Source organism: Pleurodeles waltl, chromosome 5 (genome assembly GCF_031143425.1).
Source record: "Pleurodeles waltl isolate 20211129_DDA chromosome 5, aPleWal1.hap1.20221129, whole genome shotgun sequence".
NCBI lineage: Eukaryota > Metazoa > Chordata > Amphibia > Caudata > Salamandridae > Pleurodeles > Pleurodeles waltl.
Window position 1 is genome coordinate 466,868,194 of NC_090444.1, and position 27,813 is coordinate 466,896,006.

General features: G+C 45.2%; 1 protein-coding gene across 1 annotated transcript in view; it reads right to left on the reverse strand.

The window, feature by feature from the left end:
- Window positions 1-27,813, reverse strand: part of IFNGR1 (interferon gamma receptor 1) — a 257,484-nt gene that overhangs the window by 32,932 nt on the left and 196,739 nt on the right. The window contains exons 5-6 of the mRNA XM_069234280.1: window positions 17,784-17,952; window positions 7,593-7,717 (exon numbers count right to left, since the gene is read on the reverse strand). Of these exons, the coding sequence (XP_069090381.1) occupies window positions 7,593-7,717; window positions 17,784-17,952 (294 nt within the window). The remainder of the gene's footprint in view (window positions 1-7,592; window positions 7,718-17,783; window positions 17,953-27,813) is intronic.

Genomic DNA, 27,813 nt, shown 5'->3' on the forward strand with positions numbered 1-27,813 from the left:
CCCAGTATTTGTTTTTTTTCCTGATGCCCATGAGCCAGTTATACAGAGATTAGCTCCAGATTACATATAAATCCAGTTTCTGGATCTGGACTTGGACAGAAGAGAACCAGTCAGTACATAGCTGAAGAAGATCATCTACAAATGTCAAGACAAAATGATCCCAAAAATAATACACTGTATTAGAGAGGCTGGCAAAACAAATGTAAATCAAGTTGAGATTTCTGTTGTCTTTTCCACTTTCAAGTGAAGTTCTGATGATTTTGCAGACCGATAAAGCAAGGAGATTTTTATTACTCAAAAAACTAAAGGAAAGTGGATCACAGACAATTAGGTCAAGCTTTCTCAGGGGGACATGGCTAGCCGGCCAAGATGGCGGACGCGAACTGCCCAGCCTGAGTGTGCTGCTACCCCCCCCGGGCTGTTGTGAGGCGCCCAGCGCGCAGAGGAGGCTCAGGGTCTCGTTGTAGCCTCACAGATGGGATAGGCGCCCGGAGGCCCTATCCCTGCATGCCTAGGACACCATGCGGTCCCTGACGCGCGCCGGCGCACTCTCAGGCAGATGTCGCCTGGATTGAGTGCCTGAAGAGACGGCGCTGCATACAACAGTGGAGCTGATCGTGCTGCTGCGCCATACTGCATTGGATGCGCACGCAAGCGGGCATGACTGGTTCTTCTTCCTTGGAATAGCACAGTAACCAACCACGTGACCATCTACCATGATTTCGCAGCTGGGAGAATAGTCGCTGCGCTTCGGCTGGGAGACACGCAGACGCGCTACACTTTACAGGCTGGCCTTCCTGAGTGAGGCTGGCTTATACCAAACTCAACCCACCATGTCGCACAAACGAGGTGAGGGCTGGGGCTGCTCGTGCTGCCAGGCCCACTAACTCAGCGGTTCGTGTGAGCGGGCCCCTCCGGGCGGAGCCATCTGCGGCCTACCTTGCGTACATCGCAACAACTTACAGTGGCAACAACATCCCTCTTCTCTGTCGCAACTATGGCGGGTGCTGGACGCCTTCGCTCTGGAGCTGGTGTTAAATCCATGTCGGAGACCTTACCTCAGGACAGACAAAAACTGGACGCTGTGTTGGCAGCGGTGGAGCGCATAGGTGATTCACTGGAACAGGCCCGCACCTCCCTGGAGAGCAAGATAGATAGGGTGGCCAGCGATCTCACCTTGCTACATGCAGACCACCGCAAACTAGCAGATAAGACAAGTGCACTTGAGGGTTGCCTTGACGAGTTGGAGCCCACGGCGATATGGCTAGAGACTTCATTGAGGGATGCACTGACCCGCATAAGCGACCTGGAACACCGCGCAGAGGACGCTGAGGGTCACACCCGGAGGAACAACATTCGGGTCATTGGCCTTCCGGAAGGTGTGGAGGGCCGAGACGCAGTTGCCTACTCTGAGACTTGGCTCTGGGGATTAGTATTGGAGGGATCCCTGACGCCTTTCTTCTCGGTGGAGCGTGCGCACAGGGTGCCTGTCAGAGTGCGGCTGCCCGGGAGACACCATCCTCCGGGCGGTCAGATCGTCGTCTCCAATCTGAGTGGACAACGCAGAGGCCATGTTGTTCCCCGATTACACGCTAGCTGTGCAGATAGAACGTGCCTCATATTTGCCTTTAAAACGCAAGCTTCCGGGTTCTTGACCTTGCGTACTCTCTTTTATTCCAAGCCAAACTCCGTATAACGACTGAGAATAAATCTGACTTTTTCACTACACCAGAGTCGGCATGGGAATGGTTAGAGACCACTGGCCGCGTCAGTGGACGAGACCCGGATAGGGACCCGCCAGCACCAAAGGGCTGCCACTCCCGCATGAGACGTGGCCGCCGGACTCGTGGAACCACCCCGGTGAAGGCAAGACATGTCCCTGATCTAGAGCAGATCATACAGGAACGACGTGGCACACTACAGACAGAAGCAGCCACAACTGTACTCTTGGCTGCTTCAGAAGCAGAAACTGAACTCTCACAGCCTAATAGCGAGGAAACCTCCTCTCCTAACCACATTTCTGGGGGTGACACCCTGAACGGCAGACAAACTGTTCTAACACCCCTGCGCTGAATCCAGCCCACTAACGACGTCTCAGGTGGACGGTTCTTCGCAACTGATTCTCCCCTTAACAGCAATGTTTGCAATATTTGAAAGTACATCGTAAGTAGCCAGATTTGTGATGTAGTGGTGACTCTGACCCTTGCGAGACAGTTTTTGATGTATTCGAGCCTTGATGGGGGTCTCTTCCACGGGGCACCTGACACTACTTCCTACTCTTGCAGTTTCTATGAGTCCAATTCTGTTGGTCTTACCCTCACTCATATTTTCCGGGTACACACTTCATCACGCATCAGCCTTCCAACTCCCTGGCCTACCCCAATCTCTTATTAGCAGAGATTCATTGTTCACATTTGGTTTGTTGACCTTATGGGTTACTTGGTTTGGGCAGATACTGGTTGTCCCTCTGCTCTAATGGCATTTTGTTTGTTAGTATTGAAATGGAGTTTGAACCTTATTAGCCTGCCGGTCCGCTGGAATCCTGCTACCCCTCACATAGCCTCTCAGGTCTAGGGCATTCAATTAGCTAGCTGCTATCGTTATCAAGATCCACCATGAAAACATACAGCGTTCTTACATGGAATGTGCGAGGCATACACACCCCTGTACGCAGATATTCCATATATTCTTACCTTAAACAACACTCAGTACACATAGCATTCCTACAGGAAACGCATTTGGCGCAGCCAGAGGTGTCCCGCTTGCAGCGACGGTGGAAGGGACAGCTGTATGCGACAGGTTATTACTCTTATGCCAGAGGCGCTCTGGTTTGGATCAGACCGGGCACCCCCTTTGTGGCAGAAGGACAAACAGTTGACGAACAGGGACGCTATGCCTTGGTGAGAGGGCGACTTGCGGGCAGGGCCTTGGTGTTGGGCTCCATATATGCGCCGAACTCAGACCAGGTTTCTTTTCTCCACTCCCTGTCCAACCAACTGTCAAAATGGAGTAATTACCCTTGGCTGTTGGGGGGCGATTTTAACAGTGTGCTGAATCTCGATTTAGACCGATCCTTCCCTCCATTACCCACGACACCTACTGTGGCTGCCGCTAGGGCGTAAATGCCTGGACTCAGAACTGGCGTCTGACAAACATATGGCGCCACCGTAACCCCAGAGTCTACTCATACTATTCTGCCCCGCATTGCCTACATTTGCACCTTGACAAACTCATGTGCACGCATAACCTCTACCATGCGGTGCTAGACACTGACTACCTGGGTCGCACCCACTCAGATCACAACCCGCAACTTATACGTCTGGGATGGGATACCTCCCTCCCAGGTGGCCCTACCTGGAAGCTCCGACCTGAGCTTCTGGAGGATGCAGCATTTAGGGCGTCACTTAACGGGGTGATCCCCGAATACTTCGAACATACCAGAGGTACGGCATCCTCTGGTCTGATCAAATGGGATGCATTCAAGGTCTTTGTCAGGGGCCACTGTATGGGAACACAGTGGAATCTGCGCCGCTCTGTAGAGAGGGAACTCACCTGGGTGGAGCGGACTTTACTGCGACCGGAGCGGGAGGTCAGCCGAATCCCTACGAGGTTGGCACAGTTATCTTCGGGCCGAGCCGAACATATATCACTTAGAGAGCGGCTACGTTGCTTGAACTATGCTGCCCACTCGGCGCGCACACATGCCTCGGCCAACAAATCGGGCAGGCTTCTAGCCTGGCTGACCATATGTGAACGGGACAGCGGCCCGGTCATGGAGATTCGCTCACTAACCGGGGGCATGCTTTATATCCCCTCAGAGATTCACTCAGAGTTTACACAGTATTATAAGGCACTGTACAATTCAGCTGCACCGCCGAATCGGCAGGCCTGCACAGACTTCTTCTCATCCATCTCCCTCCCCTGCCTAGGGGGAAACCAGAGGGACGCACTGGAGGAACCATTGGAACTCTCCGAAATCCAGAACAGTATCCATGACCTGTCTGCAGGCAGGACCCCTGGTCCGGACGGTCTTCCGTCTGATTTCTACAAGACCTTCTCCTCTGTCCTTGCACCTCACCTCCTCCGTTTATACAAGGAATCTATACAGAGGGGATCACTATCGGTATTGCAGTGCGAGGCGCTACTGGTGTCACTTCCTAAGCCCGGTAAAGATCCAACAGAACTTAGCTCCTATAGGCCGTTGGCAATGCTCAACACAGACTGTGACCTTATAAAATATTGGCTAAAATAATGGCGACACGTCTGGCACCCATGGTCTCGCAACTTGTCCATCCTGACCAAAACGGATTTGTGCCCGCACGTCTTTACTTCCTACAACATCTCTTTTGCGTCATGCGATACTTGACAAGACATTGGCCACTGGCGGGGTGCCTGGTTCTTGACATGGAGAAGGCCTTTGATTCACTGGAATGACCATATCTCTTTGCAATCTTACGCCGGTTTGGTATTAGTCCGCGTTTTTTGCGGATAGGTTAAGCTCCTGTACACTGACCCTAGGATCAGGGTCAAAATGGGTGTTTCGGGACCGATTGAGGTGTTTAGAGGAACGATGCAGGGCTGCCCCCTTTCACCGTTGCTGTTCTCCCATGCTATGGAGCCGCTGGCGGTGGCACTGCGCAGCCGGGGCCCACTTTAGAGTATAACACTCGGTGATGGTCTGCATACGTATCATTATATGCAGACGACCTCCTATTGTACTTCAGGGACATCACCCAGATTTCTCCAATGGTTGGGACTATCTTGCAACAGTTTGCGGCTCTTTTGGGCCTGCGCATTAACTGGGCGAAGTCATGTCTTTATCCCCTTCGACCCTGATCTCAGAAACCCGAAGTTGCGCATCTCTGGAGTAGACGTCCCTTGGCAACTGCACACGTTTAGATACTTGGGCATTCACATATACCATCGGAAAGAGGATTTATATGACGGAAACCTTGGAAGAGCGGTGGCGTCCATTCGGTCCCAAATGACATTCTGGCAATCGCTGCCACTCTCGGTTGCAGGCAGAGTTGCTCTCCTGAAAATGATTGTGTTGCCGCTATTATTATAATATTATTTCTCCAACCTCCCATATTACATACCGGTCAGTTTCTTCAGGGACTTGGAGCCCAAGCTACAAGAGTTCATTTGGGGCGGGGGTCGTTGCAGAGTGGTGCTTAAGAAACGCTACCTACCCTTGGAGCGAGGCGGCCTTTCAGCACCAAGCCTAGAACATTATTACTTGGCCTCTCAGCTTTAGTGGGTATCTAGATGGCTAGCGGTGCTGCACCTGACTGACACGGCGATAACATTAGAGCCTTGGCCACTTGCGCGAATAATGCACCTTTTTATCCACTTACACGTTTAGCCCCGCCTAAAGAGCTTCAGCTTAATGTGGCACACCGGTATTATCGTAGATCCTTGCAACTCACAAAGGGAACCCTCCCGTTCGCCCCGGCCCTAGTGCTCCTGGGTACACCTCGTGGCTCTGCAGTCACAAATAGGACTGAACTCAGGGCGTGGCACGCTGCAGAGCTCCACACGCTGGGCGACCTATACAGCGATGACAAACTGACTCAGTTTTCCGCCTTGGTGGCGGACGCGGGCCTACCAGCGGGGCAGTTTCTGTTATACAATTAATTATTGAGCTCATTGTCGGGTGAGTGGGGAGACCTGACGATCGTCCCTCCAACCCATCTGTTAGTACAATACATACAGGTCATGGGACAGGGCAGACACTTGATCAAGTGGTTCACAGATGCATTTCGAGTTCATATGTTACAAGACTACGAGACGTTGCGCGCTGCCTGGGAAAGTGATTTGGGCACCCCCTTCACAGACGCGCAATGGAACTCTGTCCTGTCCAGCCACACTACCATCCCCTGCAATGCCAGATTTCGGCTCATACAATTCTATATAATTCACAGAGTGTATCTTACGCCAGCTCGCATTAACAGATATTTCTTTCGCTGTGACGCAGCCTGCCCCTGTTGCAAACATTTAGATGTAGATATCCTACATATGTTGTGGTCCTGCCCCCTCTTACACAGTTACTGGGGAACTGTTGTTGCTTGTCTCTCCTCATGCACGTCGCACACACTGTCACCTACATGGGAGGCATGTATATTGGGTCTGTTTCCTAGAGGCCCGCGTCATAGGGCTACCGCAAGATTTTTAGACCTGGGATTTATAACGGCCAAGCGGTTGATAACCCGTAGATGGAAGGCCGCAGAGGAGCCAACTGTATTGGCCTGGAGGCATTCTTTTCTGGCTTGGGCGGGGGGTGGGGGCCGAGGGGGTGGCGCTGAGACGGGATGATGCACTTGGTTTGCGAAAATACCCACCTTCAGACAGCTGGGAAATGATGTTAACATCTCTGCGTACCCCAGAGACAGATTCTGACCTGTCTGAGTCAGTCTAATTTAGTCACTCACAGCAATCTAGTGACCATAAGACACTGACAATGTACTGTAAATGTTACTGATGTGTTTCTTTTACATAGTACTTTCATATCAGCCAATCAAATCGGGGAATGGATGTCGCAAAGCCCTCAGATGCATACTAACTGTTCTACGTGCAGACTACTTTGTACACTATTAGCGGAATTCCACGCACACGGAGGCATTGTAATACTAATGTTGAACATTTAAACTCAATACACTCCCTTGTTATTGTATGTTACTGTTCTCTTTATTGATACCCTAGAATCAGCATTTATATGAAAATATGCGACTGTGTTCCTTTTTGCCCAGAAGAGCAATGATATAGCAGAGAAAGCAATAGTCTATGTTCAGACTCAAGCGAACACCAAATTAGCTTGCATATCATCAATACTAACGATTAGATGGATACTCATGCTGGCAACAAATATTGCATAAGTTTGGGTAATTAATATGTTCATCTGCCACTCCTGATCAATATGAACATGACCTAATTGATAGAACCTACAGGTCTAAGCAATGTGTAACAACTTACTGTATTTGCTGTGTCAAAAATCAAAAATGTCACAATCTGTTGTCATTATTAAACAACAATAAAAAGATTCAAGGAAAATTAGGTCAAGCTTTCTCAGGGCTTTGCACAGAAAGTACGTACAATGGGGCCAGTCTTGATTCACATTGAAGTAAATCTGAATTTGGCCAGCAGAATTGGGATTTACTAAAAACCTACGAAGGAAGGCTTTGTAGCATTCTAGTATGGATGCAGCTTAAGATAGAGACTGCTTCTGCAATCTAGTCTAGATAAAATTACTACAGCAATACCGAGGATAACATGAGAAAGAAAACACAAGGAAAACTATCATTTAATATTAAAAGAAACATAGCAAGACTACTGCTCCTATCAGGCAAACCAGTTAAATTCAGCATCAATCAAAAATTTCATGTCCCTTACAATTCCTAGATTTATTTAAGAAACTAACTGCTTTTAACATCAGTTTCAATGTATTACCCAACAGCATGACGAGCTCACTTTAAAGGTATCCTGCAAACTTTGCTTGAAACGAATTACCACCATTACAAATGTCAGATTCAACAGGTCATAACCCATTGTGACAACTGAAAAAAAATAGTTCAATAAAGAGAAGACAAACTTACCAAAGACTTGGGTAATCTGATTTGCTTTTGCTGCAGTACCTTGAATACAAACAACACTGCCAAAATGATCAATACAACAGCAAGAAAGGAGAAACCTAAGATCACTGCTAGCCGGTATGTTTGATCTAGGGTAAAAGAAACACGAGGCGCAGTTAATAATGATCACGAAGTTGACATTGTGCATTAAACATACATTCACTGGCACCTCTACAGATATCAGCATTTTATATTTTGTTGGTACTGACCAAATAACATATGTGCATAATTGATTAATACAATAGGTACTGGAAACAAATATTGTTCATGAACCAGTAGAGCACTTATATTAACATAATATTACTTTCTTTGTGAACTCGTAGGTATGGTTTTTCTGCTAAGTGATAAACAAACAGAAACACCACAAATCCATCCTGCTTATGTACAACTTTACCAGTTTTTTTTATTTTCTGCAAGGAGTGTACATGTGCTATCAGTACTAGGGCTTCTCTGTACTCAAAGTGGCCTCTGCCTCCCTGGGTGGCTTGTTTCATCCGATAGCACATGGTGTGTCATCCTATCACACCTTACTTTTTCAAACTTTTTGGAACAACAACATCCTACATACACTCATCTTTCCATTGTCATGAACCATTTCACACTCCTGTACCACTTTGTGATTGTGGGTTGTTCTGGGCTGCCCCATTAATTTCAGCAATGTCGCATTTTGCAACTACAAGACCCTCTTTCACAAATATTTTCTGATATCTTGCCTGTTCATGAGTCTCATTCCCTCCCTAGGCACCAGGACTGCAATATTTGCTTCTAGTTCTAATGGACGTCCCAGTACCATTTCATTTGCTTCTGTATTTTTTTTTTTACCAGAGTATAGCAATGTAGACAGTTCCATAGTATGTGTATTTAAACTCTCTGCTGCCCAGTAGCATAGGCATATGTTATTTGTTGCTCTAATGAACCTCATCATTTGAAGTCTAGTACAGTACACTGAAGCTGATCCTCATCAGTGCTTCACAATGGTTCATTAAGGCCTCTTTCCATGCTCTATCTTCCAGTTTCACTAAATCTTTCTGCATATTAATCAATAGGGTGTCATGCAAGTTCCAATAGCCTAATTCCCAGCAGTGGCTATTCATTGTCCTCACATTTCACCTGCTTATCAAGTGTAAAGTTCTTCTCACTGGCATACATTTAATGTGCGAGTCCTCCATCAAGTCCTCGGCTTTAAGTTGCATGAGGGGATCTTGTAAAAAAAATAGGTTATGGCCATTAAATCCACTGGATTTTTTGCTTTTTTTTTTTTGACCATCTGGTTTTTTACCTTTTTACAGTGGTTGAGCTTCACAACTTGTGACTCACCCATAGTAAACTCATGGTAAATGGACTGCGCATGTTTATCACCAATGTCCACCTTTTAAGATAAGTCTGCTGCAATGTAGTAAGGGTCTCTTTGTTGGTTAACACATAAATGTGTGTTCACATGCGTGTACACATCTAAGGGCTGCTTGTGGGAAACTCCTGTCATGCACAATGCTAAAGGAGTGCAGGGGAACTGCAGGAGAGGTGCTGCCCCTTCCAAAAGGATTTGAACAGCACTCACCCTATGTTTGGTTGGACTAAAAACAAAGATGACCCAACCAGGATTTTCCCTGAATTTTCAAGCATTCCCCAGACTGGATCGTGATTTTTTCAGCTGGGAGTGGAGCATGCTCCAGGAGCGACGTTTATGGCTGCAACTACTGAGGCCTTAAGTTGTCTAAAAATAAAAAAAGAGTAGATGGGGTACAGGGCCCTCTATGGGCAATGTTCACAGTTGCATGTAGTTTGTAATCGAAGTGAAATGCCCTTTATGGATTATTTTTATAATTGCATTTAAAAAGCAATTATATGTTAAAAGTATATTATAAAACACACAGGCACATACGATACTCATTTTTAAATGCTTTATGCAAAGAATATTGAGGGTAATTACTGATCAAAAGGTATATGCAGCTCAGGTCAAAGACCCTTATTTCGGGTCAGTGGGCATAAAAGCACATAGGAAAGTAAAAATATATCAATAAGACACAATAGTTACGTGCTATAAAAACATAGTACTAAGACTCATCAGTAAGAACAACCTTTGGAGAACAATTGTGTATACATCATAAAAACTTTAAAATATTTTTTGCATTTAATCAGTACAGTGGGAAAAAATAAGTTTATAAGCAATCAGGCTAAAATCAATGATACAAATGACAGTTACTGCGTCTCACATATCAAGACAGCGACACTGGATGGTTCTCAGGAGAAGCACATATCTTTGCCCTAGCTCGCCACACAGCCAACAGATAGCGAGTAAGTGCAAAAATCTGTGGCTTGCTGGAGGCTGTTTATAACATCCTTGGTGCAACTTTCTAATCTCTAATTGTCATATTCCGGCACAGCGGCAGCATCCAGTGGCACCTACTATTCTTATAAGGCAGGCAAAAAACAATGCATGTTCTAGAGTCTCTTTGGTGGCGCCACAGGCCAGGCTCTGCCAGTTGTCCGCTCTCTGGGTTTGGTCCACTTTGAAGTGAACTAATGGAGAGGTAGAGACCCATTGCTAAATAGAAGAAATATGCGGCTAGCTGGAGGGGGCTTTATCTCGTCCAGGAAGTCTTCTCTATTAAGGGAGTCTTTGAATGTGAGAAAGACGTTGGTCAGAGTACCTCGGCTTGCCTGGGAGTGGGAATCTCTATGCTGCCAGGAGGGTGATTTAATTTTGGACTTAGATGTCAGCCTTGCCTTTCTTAAAGGTATATGCTTTATTGTCATTTGAAGTGCTTTACTGAAAGAATAATGTTGAAAGCAATTATTGCTCAAAAGGTATATGCTTTATTAACAGTAATAAGAGCATTTACATATGATTATTATTAATTAGTGCATTCTCTCTTAAAATGGTATTTTGACAGTTGTTTTTCTGTACTGGACCCTGTGAGATGGCCTGGGATGTTAACACAATGTCATCACTAAGTATTTTCATCAGCATTATGTATATTTGTAAATTACTGCAAATATACATAAGGCTGTACTGAGAAGTGTGTGTGTAATAAATGTAATGCATTTAAAAAAGAAAAAGCACAGACTAGATGATACTTATTGGGTGTTATGACTGCTTGCCAGAGAATGGTGATAACTAACACACACTACTTCCCTTGAGTAGGCATTCTTCCATGAGAAAGTCAAGAGCTACAATGGGGTGTTTCGTTCCCAGTAGAGGGTGAATGTGGACCCGTTATTTGTGCAGACCACACAACTAAAGGCCTGTTTCCTTACACTGGCCATATATATTTCACAAGGTTGAGGTACCTACTGTGTCACAGCTCTTGAACCCCTCTTAGTCTTGAAACAGATTGCCAGCCCATGGCAGTGTCCTCGGTGTCAGTCTCCTTCAATTCTGCTTCTTTTGCAACTATATTCTTTAATTTGCGTAACTGGGCTCCTTGTTCGCATTTCCTCATGTTAGGCAATGCTATACCACCTCGTGTGTGCTCTTATGCAGGATAGCTATTGCTATTCAGGTGGGTTTTTAATGAATAAAAGCCTCAATAACTTATATATTCTTGAAAGAATCTATTTAGAATTTCCTATAGTGTGTTCTGTACAACAAACAAGAATTAAATTCTACAGTACAATCATCTTAAACAGTGCTGCCTGTCCCAATTGGCAACAGGGAGACCCTTTCAATGTGAGATAAAGGTGAAGGTTTCCAATAGCAAGGTCAACTGATCCATATAAGTGATAGCTGCTTTAGATGTAATGTAGACTGCCACATTGACATATCCTTAAAGGAAGGCATGGAAGAAATCCAAATTCCAAGATGGCCAGCTGTGATGCTATTAATTGTGCTGGGATGCCTTAGGGTAACTACGCGCTTTATAAATCCTCAAAACTAAACTAAACTAATTGTGTTTGACCAATGACTTTGTGTTTCACCACTGCGCATATTAGTTGCTCAATGTTCACCAGTAGCACATTATATGTTTTGTTCAGTTCTGCTGCCTATTGGCTTTGAGATAATATTAGACATTACATTTGATATTTAGGTTAGCTGCCTATTGGCTTTAACATGGCATTAGCCATTACATTCTGTATTCAGCTTAGCTGCCTATTGGCTTTGACATGACATTAGACATTACATTTGATATTTAGGTTAGCTGCCTATTGGCTTTAACGTGGGGTTAGACATTACAGTTGAGACATTGCAGATGAGCTGTGTTTTTCCAAGCTGTGTTTTTCAACAAGTTGGACCAAGCTGTTTTCTTCACACCAGACCTTAGCTGATAAGAGCATGTAGATTTTGTGTTTACCTCGCAATCCAGTCTGAGAGTGAGTGAACTCAGGAGAATTGGCCTCTCTCCAAGGTTCTTCGGCTCTCACACTGAGTTTTCTTTTAAGGATGACTCTGGGCTACAGAGAGAGAGATTGAATCTGCTTGACTTCAGACAGGAACCAGACGTCAGTTGCCTGTCTCCCGTTTGGGTAGAGAATCTCTTTCTCGCAGTTGACCGGAGTCATCAACTTGCAGAGCCCAGAAAGATGAAGCTGAACATAGGCCCTACCGCCTTGCCCATACGGTGATGAATTTTGACTTTTATGTTTTGCTTAGAAGTTATGCCATAATATAATCACATCTATTTGCTGTGTACATTGCAACTGATATATTTTGCTTTCATTTTTGCGACTACTTTTGAACGTGTGCTTCCAATCTACTAGTTTCGTCTCTCAGGAACTTGTTGGTGGGGAATTAATAACAATAAATGTCTTCTTTAAACTCAGAAGCGCATTCCAGAGAGGTTCTGTAAGCTCGGTTATGAGATAAGAGGGAAAGCAGAACATTTTGGCTTAGTCGTCAGTTTTCAGAGTTGGGAATTTGAGATTTCTTAGTGCACAATTTAAAAGTGTAATTGTTTTTTGTTGTTTAGAGAATTACAGAAGCACGGCAGACCATGTTTGAAAATGCATGTGAAGTTAAACTGCCTGATGGTGCTGTGAGAAACATGTTTTCTTGCTGTGATAAAGCATATTTAGAAAATGTGCCTTTTGAAAGAAATGATGTTTCTTTTGTTGTTGACAGAAGGCTTTGGATACTTTTATCTGCTTACAGAAAAATGCAGGAGAGATGTAGGCAGTTAGAACATGAAAATAAGAATTTACGTGAGCAAGTTAGCCAGAACACATTAATGCAAGATAATGCTGAAATCTATAAAACTGCTGTTTTAGAAGAATCTGGCTTTTCCCATTCCAGTAATGAGGGGGTTAAGACAGCTGTGAGCCAGTCTGAGCCTCCGTGTGAGCCGGGCATGGAACAAAATACCCCTCAGTTTTTGGCAGTTGAAGTGCATTCCTTAACTGATAAAACTGAGAACAGAACTCAGAATGTTATTTACAGACCGCTTCTGCAAAGAAAAATTAATTCGGACATGGCAGAGGTACCGTCGCAAAACGTGCAGTTACTGGCACAAGTAAAACAAAAGATTTTAGAGTTTCTTACTGTTTGCACTAAGCAAGAGACACCGAGTTTCATTTGCTTGTTTGATTTTTAGAAAAAGTATAGCCCTCATCTGAGTGAAATCAACACTTTGGTATACAGTATCTAGGAAAAAATATAAGCAGCTGCGCGCTTGTGATTTGGCAAATGAAATAATTCAGACTTTAGGTTTCTGCGCAGTGCAAGAGGGATACACTGATTTACATGTAAATCAGGAACAGAGGAAGACAAAAGTGCCCCTGGAACTTTGGAGTATGGAAACTGAAATATCAAGCATGCAGTGGGTGATGAATTCACCTAAATCTCACAGTTTAGGACAGGTACAGGAAGCTAGTATCATACACTGGATCTGGTACATGCAAGGCAGGGCTAGAGTCATTGCAGCCCTACATGAACAGGTGCCACAATCCCCTTTTTAGGATGTGGAGAGGCTGCAGGGAGTACCAAAGGTAAAAGAGTCACCAGTGAAATTGAGTGCACCATTTGATTTCGTGTCCCCTGAGGATAAAAAGCATGTTTGTTTGACTAATGATTCATTGACTGAAAAGTGGTTTTCTAGCACAGGAGAAGGAACAGTGTTGTACAATGTGTGTCAGACTTTAAAGCAAGAGCTGTTTGAGATGTGTCATTTTTACACTGATTCTTGGTTCACTGCCAATGGTTTAGCTGTTTGGTTTTCCACATGGCTTGTACCTAACTGGTTCAATTCCCTTGCAGATGTTGATGAGAAAAATTCAGAGTCTGAAGTGTACACCCAGAATTCTGACTTAGTTGGGATGGCTAAGTGGGTGCACCAGAAATGTGGACAGCTGGGAGAAAAAGCCACTTACAGGTGGGCAGAGATGAGAGAGATGCACATTCCCCTAAATTTGAATAAAACTGTGCAGCACGCATAAGAGATCTGTCCCACAAACAGTCACAGAGCAGTTGGGGATAGGAAAGTTACCAGGACAGATATGGCAAATGGATCAGGTTTTAGGGGGAATGATTGCTGCAGATTACCAAGGAGAAATCAAAATTATGCTGATAACTGGAAAAAATCTGATTCATACAAATTGGAGACAGAATGGCCCAACTTGTCAAAAGTGCAGTGAATAGAGATTTGGTAAAGAAGGAGTCTGCCACAGCCCTTCTGACAGTGCAAGGAAAGGGAAGCTGTGGCGCAGCAGATAAAAACCTCAGTGCTGAGGTGTGGGTTGAATCCCCAAATGACCCTCCAGAACCTGCAGAAATCATAACAAAGGGCCCTAAAAATGTCCTACTAATTATAAAACAGGAAAAGGAAGAGGAAGGGCACATTTCAGATGACAAATGTTATTTGCAAGAAAAGTCATACTTTTTTCTTTTACAGATCCTACCACGTTTCGCCACTGACCATGAGTGTGCTGTGTAGTCTCCATTTGGGTGTGTGCGTGTGTGGTTGGGGAAAGGACCGAACCCCCAACCTGAACCTGACTGATTAAAGTACAAGCACCATGGATCAATTTTTCGCAACTGGCGCCTTCAGTTCAAGTTCAACTTGTTTGATTACATTCTTCCACTGGAACTATGCAACCTTAACAGTTAACTGTCTGTTTTTTCGTGTGAAACTCTGACTTTCGCCAGCAAACCTTTCAGGTGGACCGTGTACCTTTACATGAGTAAAGCTACTCATCCAAATTCAGCACCAGCAGCCATGCAAAAAAGGTAGTAGGCTCTCCTGGATTCTGTTCTGTGTTCCAGACCCTAAACCCCAGTGGCCCTGTTAACCTAGATATCAAGACGTTTTTAAACCAGTCATCCTGCAGTCTAAATCTGTTCCTTTGACTTGGGAGGGACCCCCTGTACATTTTGGTTCTTGGTTTTTTAAGTGACGTTGGTGTTGCTGAAACTGACAGATTTTCTGCCACCTGAAAATGTATTGAGTGGTCTGTCCTGGTACACAGTCCTCAAAAGCTTGGACACAGTGCAGACCTTTTACATTGCAGCATTCAGTCTTGCTCCTTGGCACACTGATATGTAGCAAGAGGTTGTCAAAATGTGCTCGTTCTTGGCACTGTGAGTACCAAGCACCGTGAGTACTTCCCCCAAGGGTACAAAATCCACCAAGGTCGAATTTCTAACAATCCAAATGTGAACTCAAACCTTGCTATCGCTAAAACAATATGAGCTACAGAAGCAGTCCAGGCATCCTAGTAATTGGGTTGATTCACTTTAGGCTGAGGCACATCAATCTAAGCACTAGGGTGACAGTAAAAATGCACTTGCCCTCTGAGGCTGGAAATGGAGAAATGCACACTCCAAAAAAGTCCAGTTGGCACAATGCAGGCACACCACACTCATGGCTCTGGACTGCTCTTTGGAAAGCTTCAGTCTCCTTAATGTTGCAGGAGTCCTTGAGTCAATCCTGACGAGCTGGGCTACAAGGTTCTTGTGATTCTTAGGGGTCTTGCTTCTTTGAGCAAATGTCCAAGCAAGTTTTAGTCTGTCTTACCTTGTTCTTTCTTCTTGATCAAGAACCTGCTCCTCACTATACCAGGCAGTTCAACTTACTTTTCCAGGATAGGTCACAAAAGCAAGGTTCCACTGGATCCTAAGCTAAGTTTTAGCCTTGAGGAGAACACCAACATGCAGTCTTTACTTATTAGTAAAAAAAAACTTTCTTCTGCAGACATTTCCCCTGAAAGTCCATATAAAGGACAACTTACTAGTTCAAGAGGGTCAGTGTTTTCCTACATTGGAGGCACTGGAAAGAAGCCAGAACCAATAAACATCCAACCTACCTTTAGTCAAGAACTCCCAGCCAGTTGATTACAGGTAGAGGCTGTTCCTACTATAGGCCAGTTCTCTTCATTACTAGGCAATGCTCTTTACAATACAGGGTGAATGGACAAACCGTACACCGTTGATGTACAGAGGTCTTGGGCTTGTCAAGACATCTACATGGTCTCTGAGCCAAGGTGACATGTACAGCAGTATGTAGTTCATCAGGCCCACACAAAGGATAATGACAACATGAGATTAAAACCATCAATTACTTAATTCCTACTTTCTCAGTGGTATGCAAGTCACACACCTTTGTAACATGCCTTTTATATGTGTACATGCACCTACAAACACACACACACACACAAAATGGTGAGGGGTCAAAGTGAGGATTGAAGTTTTTTGGGATGAAACCGATTTTTCTAGGAAGTTTTGGTATACCTACACTTCAGCTAGGATACCGGTAAAACGTTTTATGCACCTGGATGTAAAAGCGTCCTAGCAGCCTGGTGTGATGGCCCAGAATTCCACCTAAACTATCAGTGGGGTATACTTTGGCTGTAAGTCATGATCAGCATTGACTGGTGCGCTTCTAGGAATATCAGCAAAACACTGCATGAGGAAAAAGTAGAAGTATGTCAGTATAGCTTTAAGGACGAAAGTCTCTAACCATCTGTGCAACTGACCATCTGCATAATTTTCCCGTGGTCCTGTAAATTCAACTATTTTTCTCTTTTTTGTCTCTATTTGAGAGTACCTAATCCAAGTGACAACCCAAAACTGCAGATCTGGTGCTCCACACATTAATGTTTGGTTTACTGAATATTGAAGAAAACCTCACATGGTCTTAATGCCTGTAGCTTGGAGGAGGGTGTACCTCTTGACTGTCTTCCCAGGTTCTATATGGTGAAAGCATTTCAAACAAACTGCATCTGGGAACAAAGCTAGTGGCCTTTTCATAAAAGGAAATTTTGAGTTCAATTCCTTCAATAACTGTGGATGACTTTGAACAGTACACCAATGGTTTTGAAATAATGATTGTAAACATCAGTTTGAGTGCTGACAGATGACCGATCTCAATCACCTTCTGTGCACCTACTGCTACGATGACTCGTAGCTGCCTGCACACTTCTTTTTGGTATGGACCGGAGAGTTACAGTTGGAGGATGGCTCCTGCCCAGTGAAAAACAAAAGGATGGCCACATCCCCACTTCTTCATCTTCCAGCTGGATGGAAGCCTTCGCCCAATTGCAGTCTGCTTAGCTGTGACTGGTGAGGACAAAGGTTTGTGGGTTAACATGCATTTGATAGACTCTGCTAGTTACAGCCAGATGACGGGGGCTGGGCATGGGAACACACGTCAAACAGATGACCCCCATCATCACTTAAACAGTGCCATTTCAGAGTTACATGCAGATGAACGTAAAAGAAAAGACAGTCCCCACATTTTGACCAATCTGTTGTTGTTTTAAATGTGGGCGGTGTTAGCAGGGGCAGAGGGATCTACCTACACTCACTATGCTTTGGGGCTGAGACATGATAGTGTCACAAGGGCCCTTCAAATAGGAGTGTCACCGCCCAACCTCCCCTTCCCCTGCAAGCTTCCAAGACGGAAACAAATCATATAAAAAAAAAAAAAAGCAGAGTGAGTGGGAAATCATTGTGTTGAGACTTTTTTCTCACACTCCCGGGTAGGGTGGGATTACTGATGCAGCTTCTCTCCTCAACAGCATTATCACACAATGGCAGGCTCCTTCTGTAATGAGGTTCATGTTCACGGAAGGTAGCTCCTACCTTGACTGCTCATGGATGGTGCAAATAGTGTAATGGAGATAACATTGATTATATAGGTACATTTAATAATTCCTACCTAATGCATCACACTTTTCTTCAAAGTTCTATTCCATTACCCAAAAACGTAACTATACAAGTATTACCTTTGTTAGCCTCACTGTTTATAATGTCAAGGCATTTTTCTTCTGATCGCTCCCCCAAAACCATCCAAAAGTCTGATATTCCCTGAGCAGATATGCACACGGTGGAGACCTTCTGAGGGAGTAGAATCTCAGTGCCGCAAGCCTCAATGTCACATTCATCTTCCTCAAACTGTAATGGGAAAAATAAGATATTTTTAGCACGTTTTGCCCTTCTGCAGCATTTAGTATGTTGCTCATCATTTAATATCTATAAAAAGTCATGTTGAAGTGAGTTAAAGCTCGATTGGGTTTAATGGTTCATTTAAAGAAAATATTATTAAGTGCCGACTATGATTGTGCAGAAACCAATCCTTCGGTGGTATGTCAACAAAAGGACCACTAGGGCCCAGTGGCAGTAAAAGTAGACCATCACCGATTTTTCATTCCTAGGAATGATGTAGGCATGGCAATCCTGAAAGAAAAATATGGAATTGTTCCTCAATCGCGAGCAGAAAGAAAAAGTTACTTAACTCTAGTAACAATGTTTCTGGTGGCCAATTCAACACGTATGCTTCTTGAAACCTCATTTGCAGTAGCATGCCTAAATATCTTGAACAAGAGGAGGCCTATATCCGTTGGGTACTCCACTAAAACATCTTGTGAACACCCAGGATCACTTAAAACCCAGAAACCCCCGATGACATCTGTTTACAACAGATTTTTGCAGATGTACACTTGATGCTACCTGAGGGGCCTACTGCAGATCTAAAAATTCATACATTTTTAAACTTTGGCCTTTCTGCTACAAAGCGTGACAATCTAGGAGCTTAGTGGGCCATCAACTCCAATGCTTGGGGGGGAGGGGGGAGGTTGGGGGAATCTGCCAGTTCTCTTGCAGGGATTGCTGATTTAGGTGCATCTATCGAGCATTGGATGCACTTTTAGCACATTTGAATGCTAAATAGATAAGCATTCTCTTTTGCTTGTCAGTGACAAACTCATTAGCAGGAGTTTGGTGATGAAAAGCAAAAGACAACTGTCACTGGCATGTAGGCAGTTTCTTATGGATACTTTTACTTCAAATTTACCTGCAAATTCCTCGCCCATTAAATAATCACAGGGTTCAGGCTGGGTCTGGAAAACTTCAAAACCCTATGAAGTGGTAAGGGGTGCGCTGGCTTAGCATCAACGCCGGAAGTGACGTTAGAAGACATCTCCTAAGCAATATAGCCCCGGCCCTGCTGAACAACATCAATTTTCATTCATTTTTTCCAAGCCTTTGACACAAGCAGATGGAGAAACTTTGATTTGATAAAGTGCGGTGCCAAACATCTAATTGCTACCATACTAAACTATCCCTGAACTTCCATCCATCAGACTGGAAAGTGGAATAGGTGAGGAAACTGCAGGTAGATAGAGTATCTACCTGATATATTTACTGCAAGTCTTCTGATGGATTCTTCTACTTGCAAATTACTCATGTGTTAAATATATTCCCATACAGTACGTTTCCCAGAGGAAGTCTGATTAATGGTTAAATAACAAAGTCTTGCAGCACAGAACTAGCAATGTTCCCGATTCCAATGCACCTCTGAATCCAAGCAGTAATGTTTGGTGAAAGAGTGTAGGAATGCCTATGTTACAGCCTTACAGATTCTGCATAAGGAGCACCTCTTCTGTGTGCAGAAGATGAGAGCTTTGATTTCTTCAGGTGGCTCCTTCTTGGCAAGTGTGTAGGATTTTTGATACAAAGGATAATCTAGGGGACAAAGCCCATTTCTGTACTGCATTTCCTTTTCTACTTGCACGGTAACTGACTAAGAGTCTGTCATGCAATCTGGTATCTGTAGTACTGTCAAAATGAAAACTAACGGCCCGACTAGGATTAGGGAGCTGCAGCCATTCCTCCTCCTGAGTGTAATGAGGTGAAAAAAGAAGGATGGACGAGTATTGCATGGACCCCGATGGAAGGGAGTAAGCACTTTTGGGAGGGAAGCAGCCAGCTCTGCAACACCAGCTTTTCACTGATAAAGATCGAAAACCGCAGCTGGGCACTCTGGGCCTGCAACTCAATGACCCTCCTTGCTGAAGTGATGGCCACCAAAAACAACTTATCACAATACAGGACCTGAACACCGAAGGCTTGTTTGGGAGACAGGTGTAAGCAGACAACACAGCCAAATAACCTTTTACATTGGTCACTGCACACCCTTTCTGAGCTAAAGAGAGTGCAAACTGGAGGACCTCTGGTAGTAGGGCTCATAAAGGGTCTGCATAGTTGTTTGCACACGTTGGAGAGTGGGGTGCAGCACCATTTCCTGCCCTGGACATCTATCAAAGTGGAGGACACAGGGAGAAGCGCAGAATGTCTGCATACCACACTCATAACAGCGAGTCTGAGGCAATTAGGATGACTTAGGTCCGGTTTTGGTGAATCTTCTTCAGAACTCGGTATGGAGGAAACGTGCAATGAAGATTAAAGTTCAACCTCAAGAGAAGCACTTCCCCCAAGGTTCCCCTCAAAGGATACTGGAGGCTGCCGAACTGTTGACACTGAGCATTGTCTGAGGAGGTGAAAACATCTACCTGAGGCATGTGTCACTTGGCAAAGATGCCCAGGACTACCTCCAGCAGAAGATGCCACTTGTGAAAGGCAAGATGGTACTGGCTCAAGCCTTTGTCTCTGATATTCAGAGACCCCCAACAGGTGAATGGCTGTTAACCAAATCCCATGACTAAATGCCCAAGGCCACAGCCTCAACTCCTCTAGATACAGAAGCTGAGGCCCTACTCCCCTGTATGCTCACATGCTACATCACAGTCATACTGTCTGTCAAAATCTGGACTTTTCAGCCTCGGACGGATAGGAGGAAGGCACTGAGAGCCAGCTGAATTGACCACAGATCTGGCAGGTTGATATGAAACACATGCTCTTCCAGAGACCCTCATCTCCATATGCTCCAGGTGAGCCCCTACCCAAGAATGGAGGCTTCAGTTAGTTCTCCTCCAACCCTGGCCACATTACTGAAGAGCAACCTTCGGGGGAAGGTGCACCTCATTCTCCTGCAAAATGACATCCAAAGAGCATTCCAGGAGACCACAATGGTGCCCAACAGATATCCCTTTGTTGAAAACACTGCCTGTAGAGGCATCACTTATACGCCAACATGCATGTGTGACCAGGACAGTACAAGAAGCCAGCAAATATGGCAGATGCAACATGATCAGGACTGGAACTCTTGCACCACCCATGAAGGGTGTAACCATCTTCTGAATGTCATGGATCCTTTGAGGAGGAGGAAAGACTGAGTAGTGTAGTATGCAGAACAAGTCCTCTGAACAGGGGACGTTGGGAAGGCTCTAGGTGAGACCTCGATCTGTTCCATGAATAGCCCAGGTCAAAGAACAGAGTTGTTGTTAACTGCAGATGGTGCAACACCAATGCCAGCAACTCCTCCTCGAGCAGCCAGTCACACAGTTATGGGAAAATTGGAACATCTGACCATCTGGGATGGGCTGTAACTACCCCATCACCTTGGTGAAGACTTGAGGTGCTGATGGCCATACAAATGGGAGGTCTGCAAATTGGTAATGGGTGGAACCTACCACTAAATGCAGTTACATTTGGTTCCACTGCAGAATTGGGATATGGAAGTATGCGTCCTTGAAGTCAAGTATCACCATCCAATTTCCACGCTTCCAATGCCTAAAGGACCTGTGGTATTCTTAGAATCTTTACCCTCTCCTTTCTGAGGTGGATGTTCAAGTCCCTGAGGTCTAGGATTTGATGCTCACTGCTATCCTTCTTGGGACCAAGGCAATACAGTGAAAAGTATCCTTGGCCAATATCCTGTTCTGGCAGTAACTCCACTGCTCCTTTCTCTGCCACATCTTGGTGGGGGGAGGGGTTTAAAGAGGAGCCTAAAAGGTGGGTAGGGTATAACCTCTTTCTATTATCTGAAGGTCAAACTGGTGGAAAGTAACTGCATTCTAGGCAGGTAGAAAGGATGACACTCGGCCTCCCATAGGCTCCTGCTATGCTGGCATAAGAAAACTAGGACTGCTTTCACTGTGGTGCTGGGGAAGAAGAGGAGAAAGAGCCTGGTGCAGGGATCCATAGCTCTTACCTCTGAATCTGCCTCTATAATGTCTAACCACAGGGTTTTGGGGCTGATGTACTGGTAACTGAGCGGACTGGTGTTGGCTAAAGCAGAACCCTGGGAAAAACCTTAAAATTTGTAAAACTGACTACAATTGTGTTGAAGCTGAGTGTGCCTTTAGCCTTGCTAGACTTAACTTGCTGCAAAGCAGAGTCTGCTTTATCTCCAAATAAGGAAGTGCTATCAAAAGGTAGGTTACTGAGGGGTATCTGCTCATCTGTGAAACCCAAAGTGTGAAACTAAGCATGATGGCAGACTGCTACTGGGGACTCCACAGCACAGGCCACTGAGTCCGCAATGTCAAGGCCACACTTAGTGATGTGGCACATAATATTCTGGCCATCCTTGAAGACCTCCGAGAACTGCCCCTTGATATCAGAGACCTGTTAGCTGGGGCATGTTCCATATGGTATGGTTATATCACGCAAGGAGGCAAGTGACTTTCAAAGATTTTAATGCCATACTTCCAGCTAACAAAACATTTTTTTTTCCAAAGCCCCAAAACAAGTAGATTGCCTATTTGACAACTTTGTAGGAAAAGTCCAACACCTGCCCGAAGAACAAGAAGACTGAAAAACTAGGTTCTCCAGGGATGGGGGAGCAGACAGAATGCATGGATCGTCTAGTGCTGGACGAAAGTGCCTTGCCACTAAGCAAGTTTCTCTCACACCACCAAGACTGGCTCACATAGGGCATCATTAAAAGGGCACAGGGACCCTAGGTCTGTGCTGAAGGTATGAGGACCTCTGTCAGAATATTAGTCTTGAGGTCAACAACGGGAAATAACAAGTTTAGCACCTCTGCAGCTTTCTTCACTACTGTGTGGAAGGAAACAATTTCTTGGGGTGGAGGCCCATAGGGAACTCCATTTCCATTTAATTAGCTGAGGAGATGCCAATAAAGTCGGCTAGTTGATCAGAGGTTCCCCCATCACATATTTGTTGAGGGGATCAGAATTGGAACGGAAGAGCCTATGAATCTTTTGTTCATAGGACATGCAGTAATGGAGGGATGCCTATTCCTCCAACAATCTTTGGGTTTCTCTTCTGCACCTGTGGTGTGATACTGGTTCCGCAAAAGGGGGTCCCTGAAGTAGCAGGCAAGTCTGTTGCCGGTAGAGGAGGCAGCATTGATGGTCTCAGGGCCGGAGCTAGCCATCAATGCTGATAGTAATGGTACAGCTGGGGTCTAGAATCTCTTTGCTGGCATCAGGAGGGGTACCTGATAGACACTGGGAGCTGGAAATGTGATTCTGAATGGTTCCAGCGCAATGGGCATAAACAAAGACATGCCATACGGCCCCATGGGACCCAAAGGTGCACCAGAGGAGGCAGTGCTCATGCAAAAAATGCTGAACTTCGCATTGAGAAATGCTGCTGGATCAGACCCAGGTGCTGGAAAATCAGCGTATGATGTCATCTGTGCTAGTGAAGGACCTTGTGGTACGAGGGGCCGACTTCTGCTGCAACACCAGGAGGGCGTCAGGTAACAGATCTGACAGCTCCACAGCTACTAACTCCTACTCAGACAATGAAGTTTCTATGACAGTCGGAAAGTGGCTAGGGAACTTACCTTTGAAATGTTTATTGTCCTTCTTATGTTTCCTCCTTTCAGTGGAGGAGTTGCAGGAAGGTGACCTCATGACAGCGACTTTCTTATTGATTCGGGCCCAAGGCACGGGAGCTTCTGCCTTCTACTCCTTAATCGCTTTGGGGTGCATACTGAGGTAGGACCCGTAGGATTTGGAGTCATGGTCGGACTGCAGTCACCAAAGATAAATAAAGTGGGGATCGATGACAGACATCTGACTTTTGCAATCCTTACAAGGCTTGAAGGCAGAATGCTTCGGGAGAGGCATAGTACTGCACTTAAACTCTCCCATAGACCGTGAGCTCTGTATCAATGTCCAAGGCGTGAAAAAAAGAAACAGATGAATGAGGGTGGGAGCTATACTGCTTTTGTTGAGTCACCCAACTTGACCTTTGGCGTTGGTTTTCAGTCTGATGGTAATCGGACCTGCATACCATTCAAATGGTACAAAATTCAGGCAGCCGAGTTTGTTTTTCTTTATTTGCTGTGTTATTAAGATTTGCATTGTTTTCAGTACACTATTCAGAACAAAAGACAGCTCAAACCATTAGCCAAAAACATAAATTGCCTCGTTCAGAGTGCTTCACAGAGGTTTTTCGACTGTACACTTCATCTGCTTAAGCATCAAAAACCCACATATAATTTGCACAAATAAAAAGTGAATAGGAGTGGGAACACTGATTCCTAAAAAATACTCCCGATTACTATTCCCTCACCCTAGAATTATCGATATCCACACTATTGGTACTCCCAGGTTGTGAGAATTGCTTCTGCTTTAGCCCTTGGCCCCACCCACCCATTGGTGACATTAGCAAGCTATCATAGACTCTCGCTGGAGGCAGAGGAGCCAACAAGCGAGTGCTCTCTCCACCATCTGGTGGGGTTTTTGAGGGCCACAATGCCTCCCCAGGTTTCAAGGAGGCATCATTGGAAAGGGGGCAATCCCCTTTTCCAACGATGCCTTCCAAATACACTTCCCTGGCTACTCATCAACAACTCTCTTCAAACTCCTGACACACACAATCAAAGCCTTACACAACAATAGACAAGCATATCTCAAAACCACCTAATATTTCAGAAACCTTCTAAACACCTTTGCTCAGCCAGACTCATATCTGAACACATTCAATGCATACGCAGCACCAATACAGGAAGTAGTGACTTACTCCAAAAGGAACGACCTGTCCCAACCCATCTCTGCCACCGCTCAAATTATTCAATAAAGTACAAGTTTGAACATTTGGCTCTTCAACTAGTTGAGTCCATGGATCATCGCTAAGTACTGTTGTGTGGGCGGTATATTCTTCCAGGTGATAGTGTGACTTTCACAAAATCCTAACCTAACAGAGAACTCTGCTCCCAAAACCACGTGTGAGTAAAACATTTGTGCTGCTTGCCATGTTCATCCTATGTCAGAAATACAGAAGACATTCAGTTTGCTGTATGGCAAGTGTGCTACAGTCACAGCACTGCACAAAATGAGGAATGGGATATATGCTACGTTCTCACTGACTACCTTGTGTGTCAAAAAATAATGTTCTTCACAGGTTAAAACATGGTCTTCAGGCATCTTAGAAAGGTCTTTCCAGCATGTTTACAAGGTACATATGCTCACTCAGTTTGAGGAACGTGGGCCTCAGACACCCCAACTTGCACCCACAAACTAGAAGGAAATGGATTTAGCACAGCAAGTGCACTAAAAACGTACTAAAGACAGGTTTTCCTGAGCCCCTTGGCTGTCATGGTAGCAGTTATTAAAGGTTCACTAGGCACATAGGGGGTCATTCTGACCCTGGCGGTCCAAGACCGCCAGGGCCACGGATGACTGAAGCACCGCCAACAGGCTGGCGGTGCTTCATAGCCCATTCCGACCGCGTCTGTAAAGCCGTGGTCGGAAAACCGGGTCCGGCGGTTTCCCGCCGGATTTCCCCCGGCTGGGCGAATCCTCCATCCCGCCAGCCTGTTTCTGGTGGTTTTTACTGCCAGGAACAGGCTGGCGGGAACGGGTGTCCTGGGGCCCCTGCACTGCCCATGCCACTGGCATGGGCAGTGCAGGGGCCCCCTAACAGGGCCCCAGTATGCTTTTCACTGTCTGCCTAGCAGACAGTGAAAAGCGCGACGGGTGCAACTGCACCCGTCGCACACCTGCAACACCGCCGGCTCCATTCGGAGCCGGCTTCAGTGTTGCAGGCCCCTTTCCCGCTGGGCCGGCGGGCGCTATATTGGCTAGCACCCGCCGGCCCAGCGGGAAAGTCAGAATGGCCCCAGCGGTCTTTCGACCGCGGAGCGGCCATATGGCGGTTCCCGCCAGGCGGGCGGCAACTGCCGCCCGCCGGAATGACCCCCATAGTGTTTAATGCTCAGCATGTCGACTGAGGTGGATACTTAGTAGGTAGTAAAAATGTAGGCAAACCTTTATGTCATTTGTGAAGATTGTTGATGCACCAACCATCAACATGTCTGACCATATGTGGGTAGAGGTTTTCTTGTGGTGTGTTTGTATGCAAGTTGGTTGATGATAGGTTGAGAGTTGATTGGCTTCGGGACTTCCTGTAGCATATGAATGTGGTGGGCCCTTCAATAATGGCAGGATGTTGATGTGAGCCCACTGATGTGTTGAATTGGGTCAGTAGCTGGCAGCATGAAAGTTGTCTGTGTTGTGCGTGAATGGGGTGTGAATGGCCAATAAAGTGGTTGGTGCCTTGCTGAAGCTTTATAGCTCACCTTCAGTAGACATGGTTTCACTATCCATACCCTGAGGCTGTAAATAGGATCTGTTCTTTGAAGACACACCTCTGGAGGCGCCAAAACCAATCTGTATGAGTGGTAATGTTATTTTGAAAGTTCAGAAAAACACTTTTACTTTCTGGAGACCCACTGGTGGCCAGGGTGGAGTAACTTGCATTCATCTCATTCATTTTCCCACAACGCCTTGCAGAATGTGAACGTTTGCGTAAATTGGTAAGATCACTCATTTATTTACATATTTGTGATGGATATTTCTGAAATCTGTTGCAATTTACAAACTATACAACCACCCAGCTTTCCTACATGTCTCCACATAAAAATGGAACCAAATTTTTGTGAGTGGCCCTAGGGGCTAGAACTGGAAAGTGCAAAAAAGGCAACATTGACATTACATTTTTCCACTGAAAACAACCCTTTTTTGCATTTTGGGGCCGGACTGTACCGCTACCCAGAGAAACCTATCAAAGTTGCACGTTTTAAAAAACTAGATAACCGGGGGAGTCCAAAGATGCGTGACCGCATGGCTCTCACTAAGTAATTTTACCCAGAAGCCCTTGAAACGTCAAACTTTGGTAAAATACACACATTTTCCTTACATGTCTGTGTTGGAAAGCCCTGGAATCTGCAGGGAGCCACAAATTTCCTGCCACCCTCAATTATCACGTCTCCCAATAAGAATGGTACCCTACTTGAGTTTTTGACCAAGAGACCATGACACAAAAGGCCCTAAAGCACTACGTTGAGAGATGAGCAATAGGGGTAGCTTTGGTATATGGGACCGTGTTGTGGTGCAACCCATATAAACCTACCAATCACAGACATTTCTGAAACCTAGACAACCAGGGAATTCCAGGGTGGTCTGACTTCTGTGGCTCCCATATTGCCCTGCATCTCAATCTTTTCCTACAATCACACGTTTTCCTTATTTCTGTGATGGAATCTTCTGGAATTAGCAGGAATCCACAAAATTCCTAGCACGCAGCATTAACCTACTTGCACCAATATAAACTCTGCCCCATTTGTGCGGCTGAGCCTGCTGCTTACGACAGTAACAGATCAAAACAAGGTTAATGGGAGTCTCCTTGTGTGGGGGAAAAAAGTTATGGATGCCTAAGCGTGAAGTACCCGAAATAGCCAAAAAAAGAGCTCAGCATTGGGGTGAAAAAGCCTAAGCAGTTAAGGGGTTAAGTAAGATTCTAAAAGATATTCTGTACCTATAGTTCATGTAGGCACACAAGTACGTCTCTTTACATGTGTACAATCACGTTCTGTGTTTGGAAAGCATAATACACTTGCAAATGTATTTGCTGACATGGCACGTTACACAAATAATTTACATTTCCAGCTCAGTAACCTCTGAAATAATTATTCAGATTTCCTTTTCTTAGACTCCAAATACATTCATAAACAAAGGTTATGACTAGTTGTTCTATTTCTACTCCTTCTCAATAATAAATTTGAAAGGATGGAAGGCTGAATCGGCCTTGCTAGGATTTGAACCTGTGACCTGGCCAATGCTACGTTTTGGTTGCTAGCGATCAATTCAATTGGTC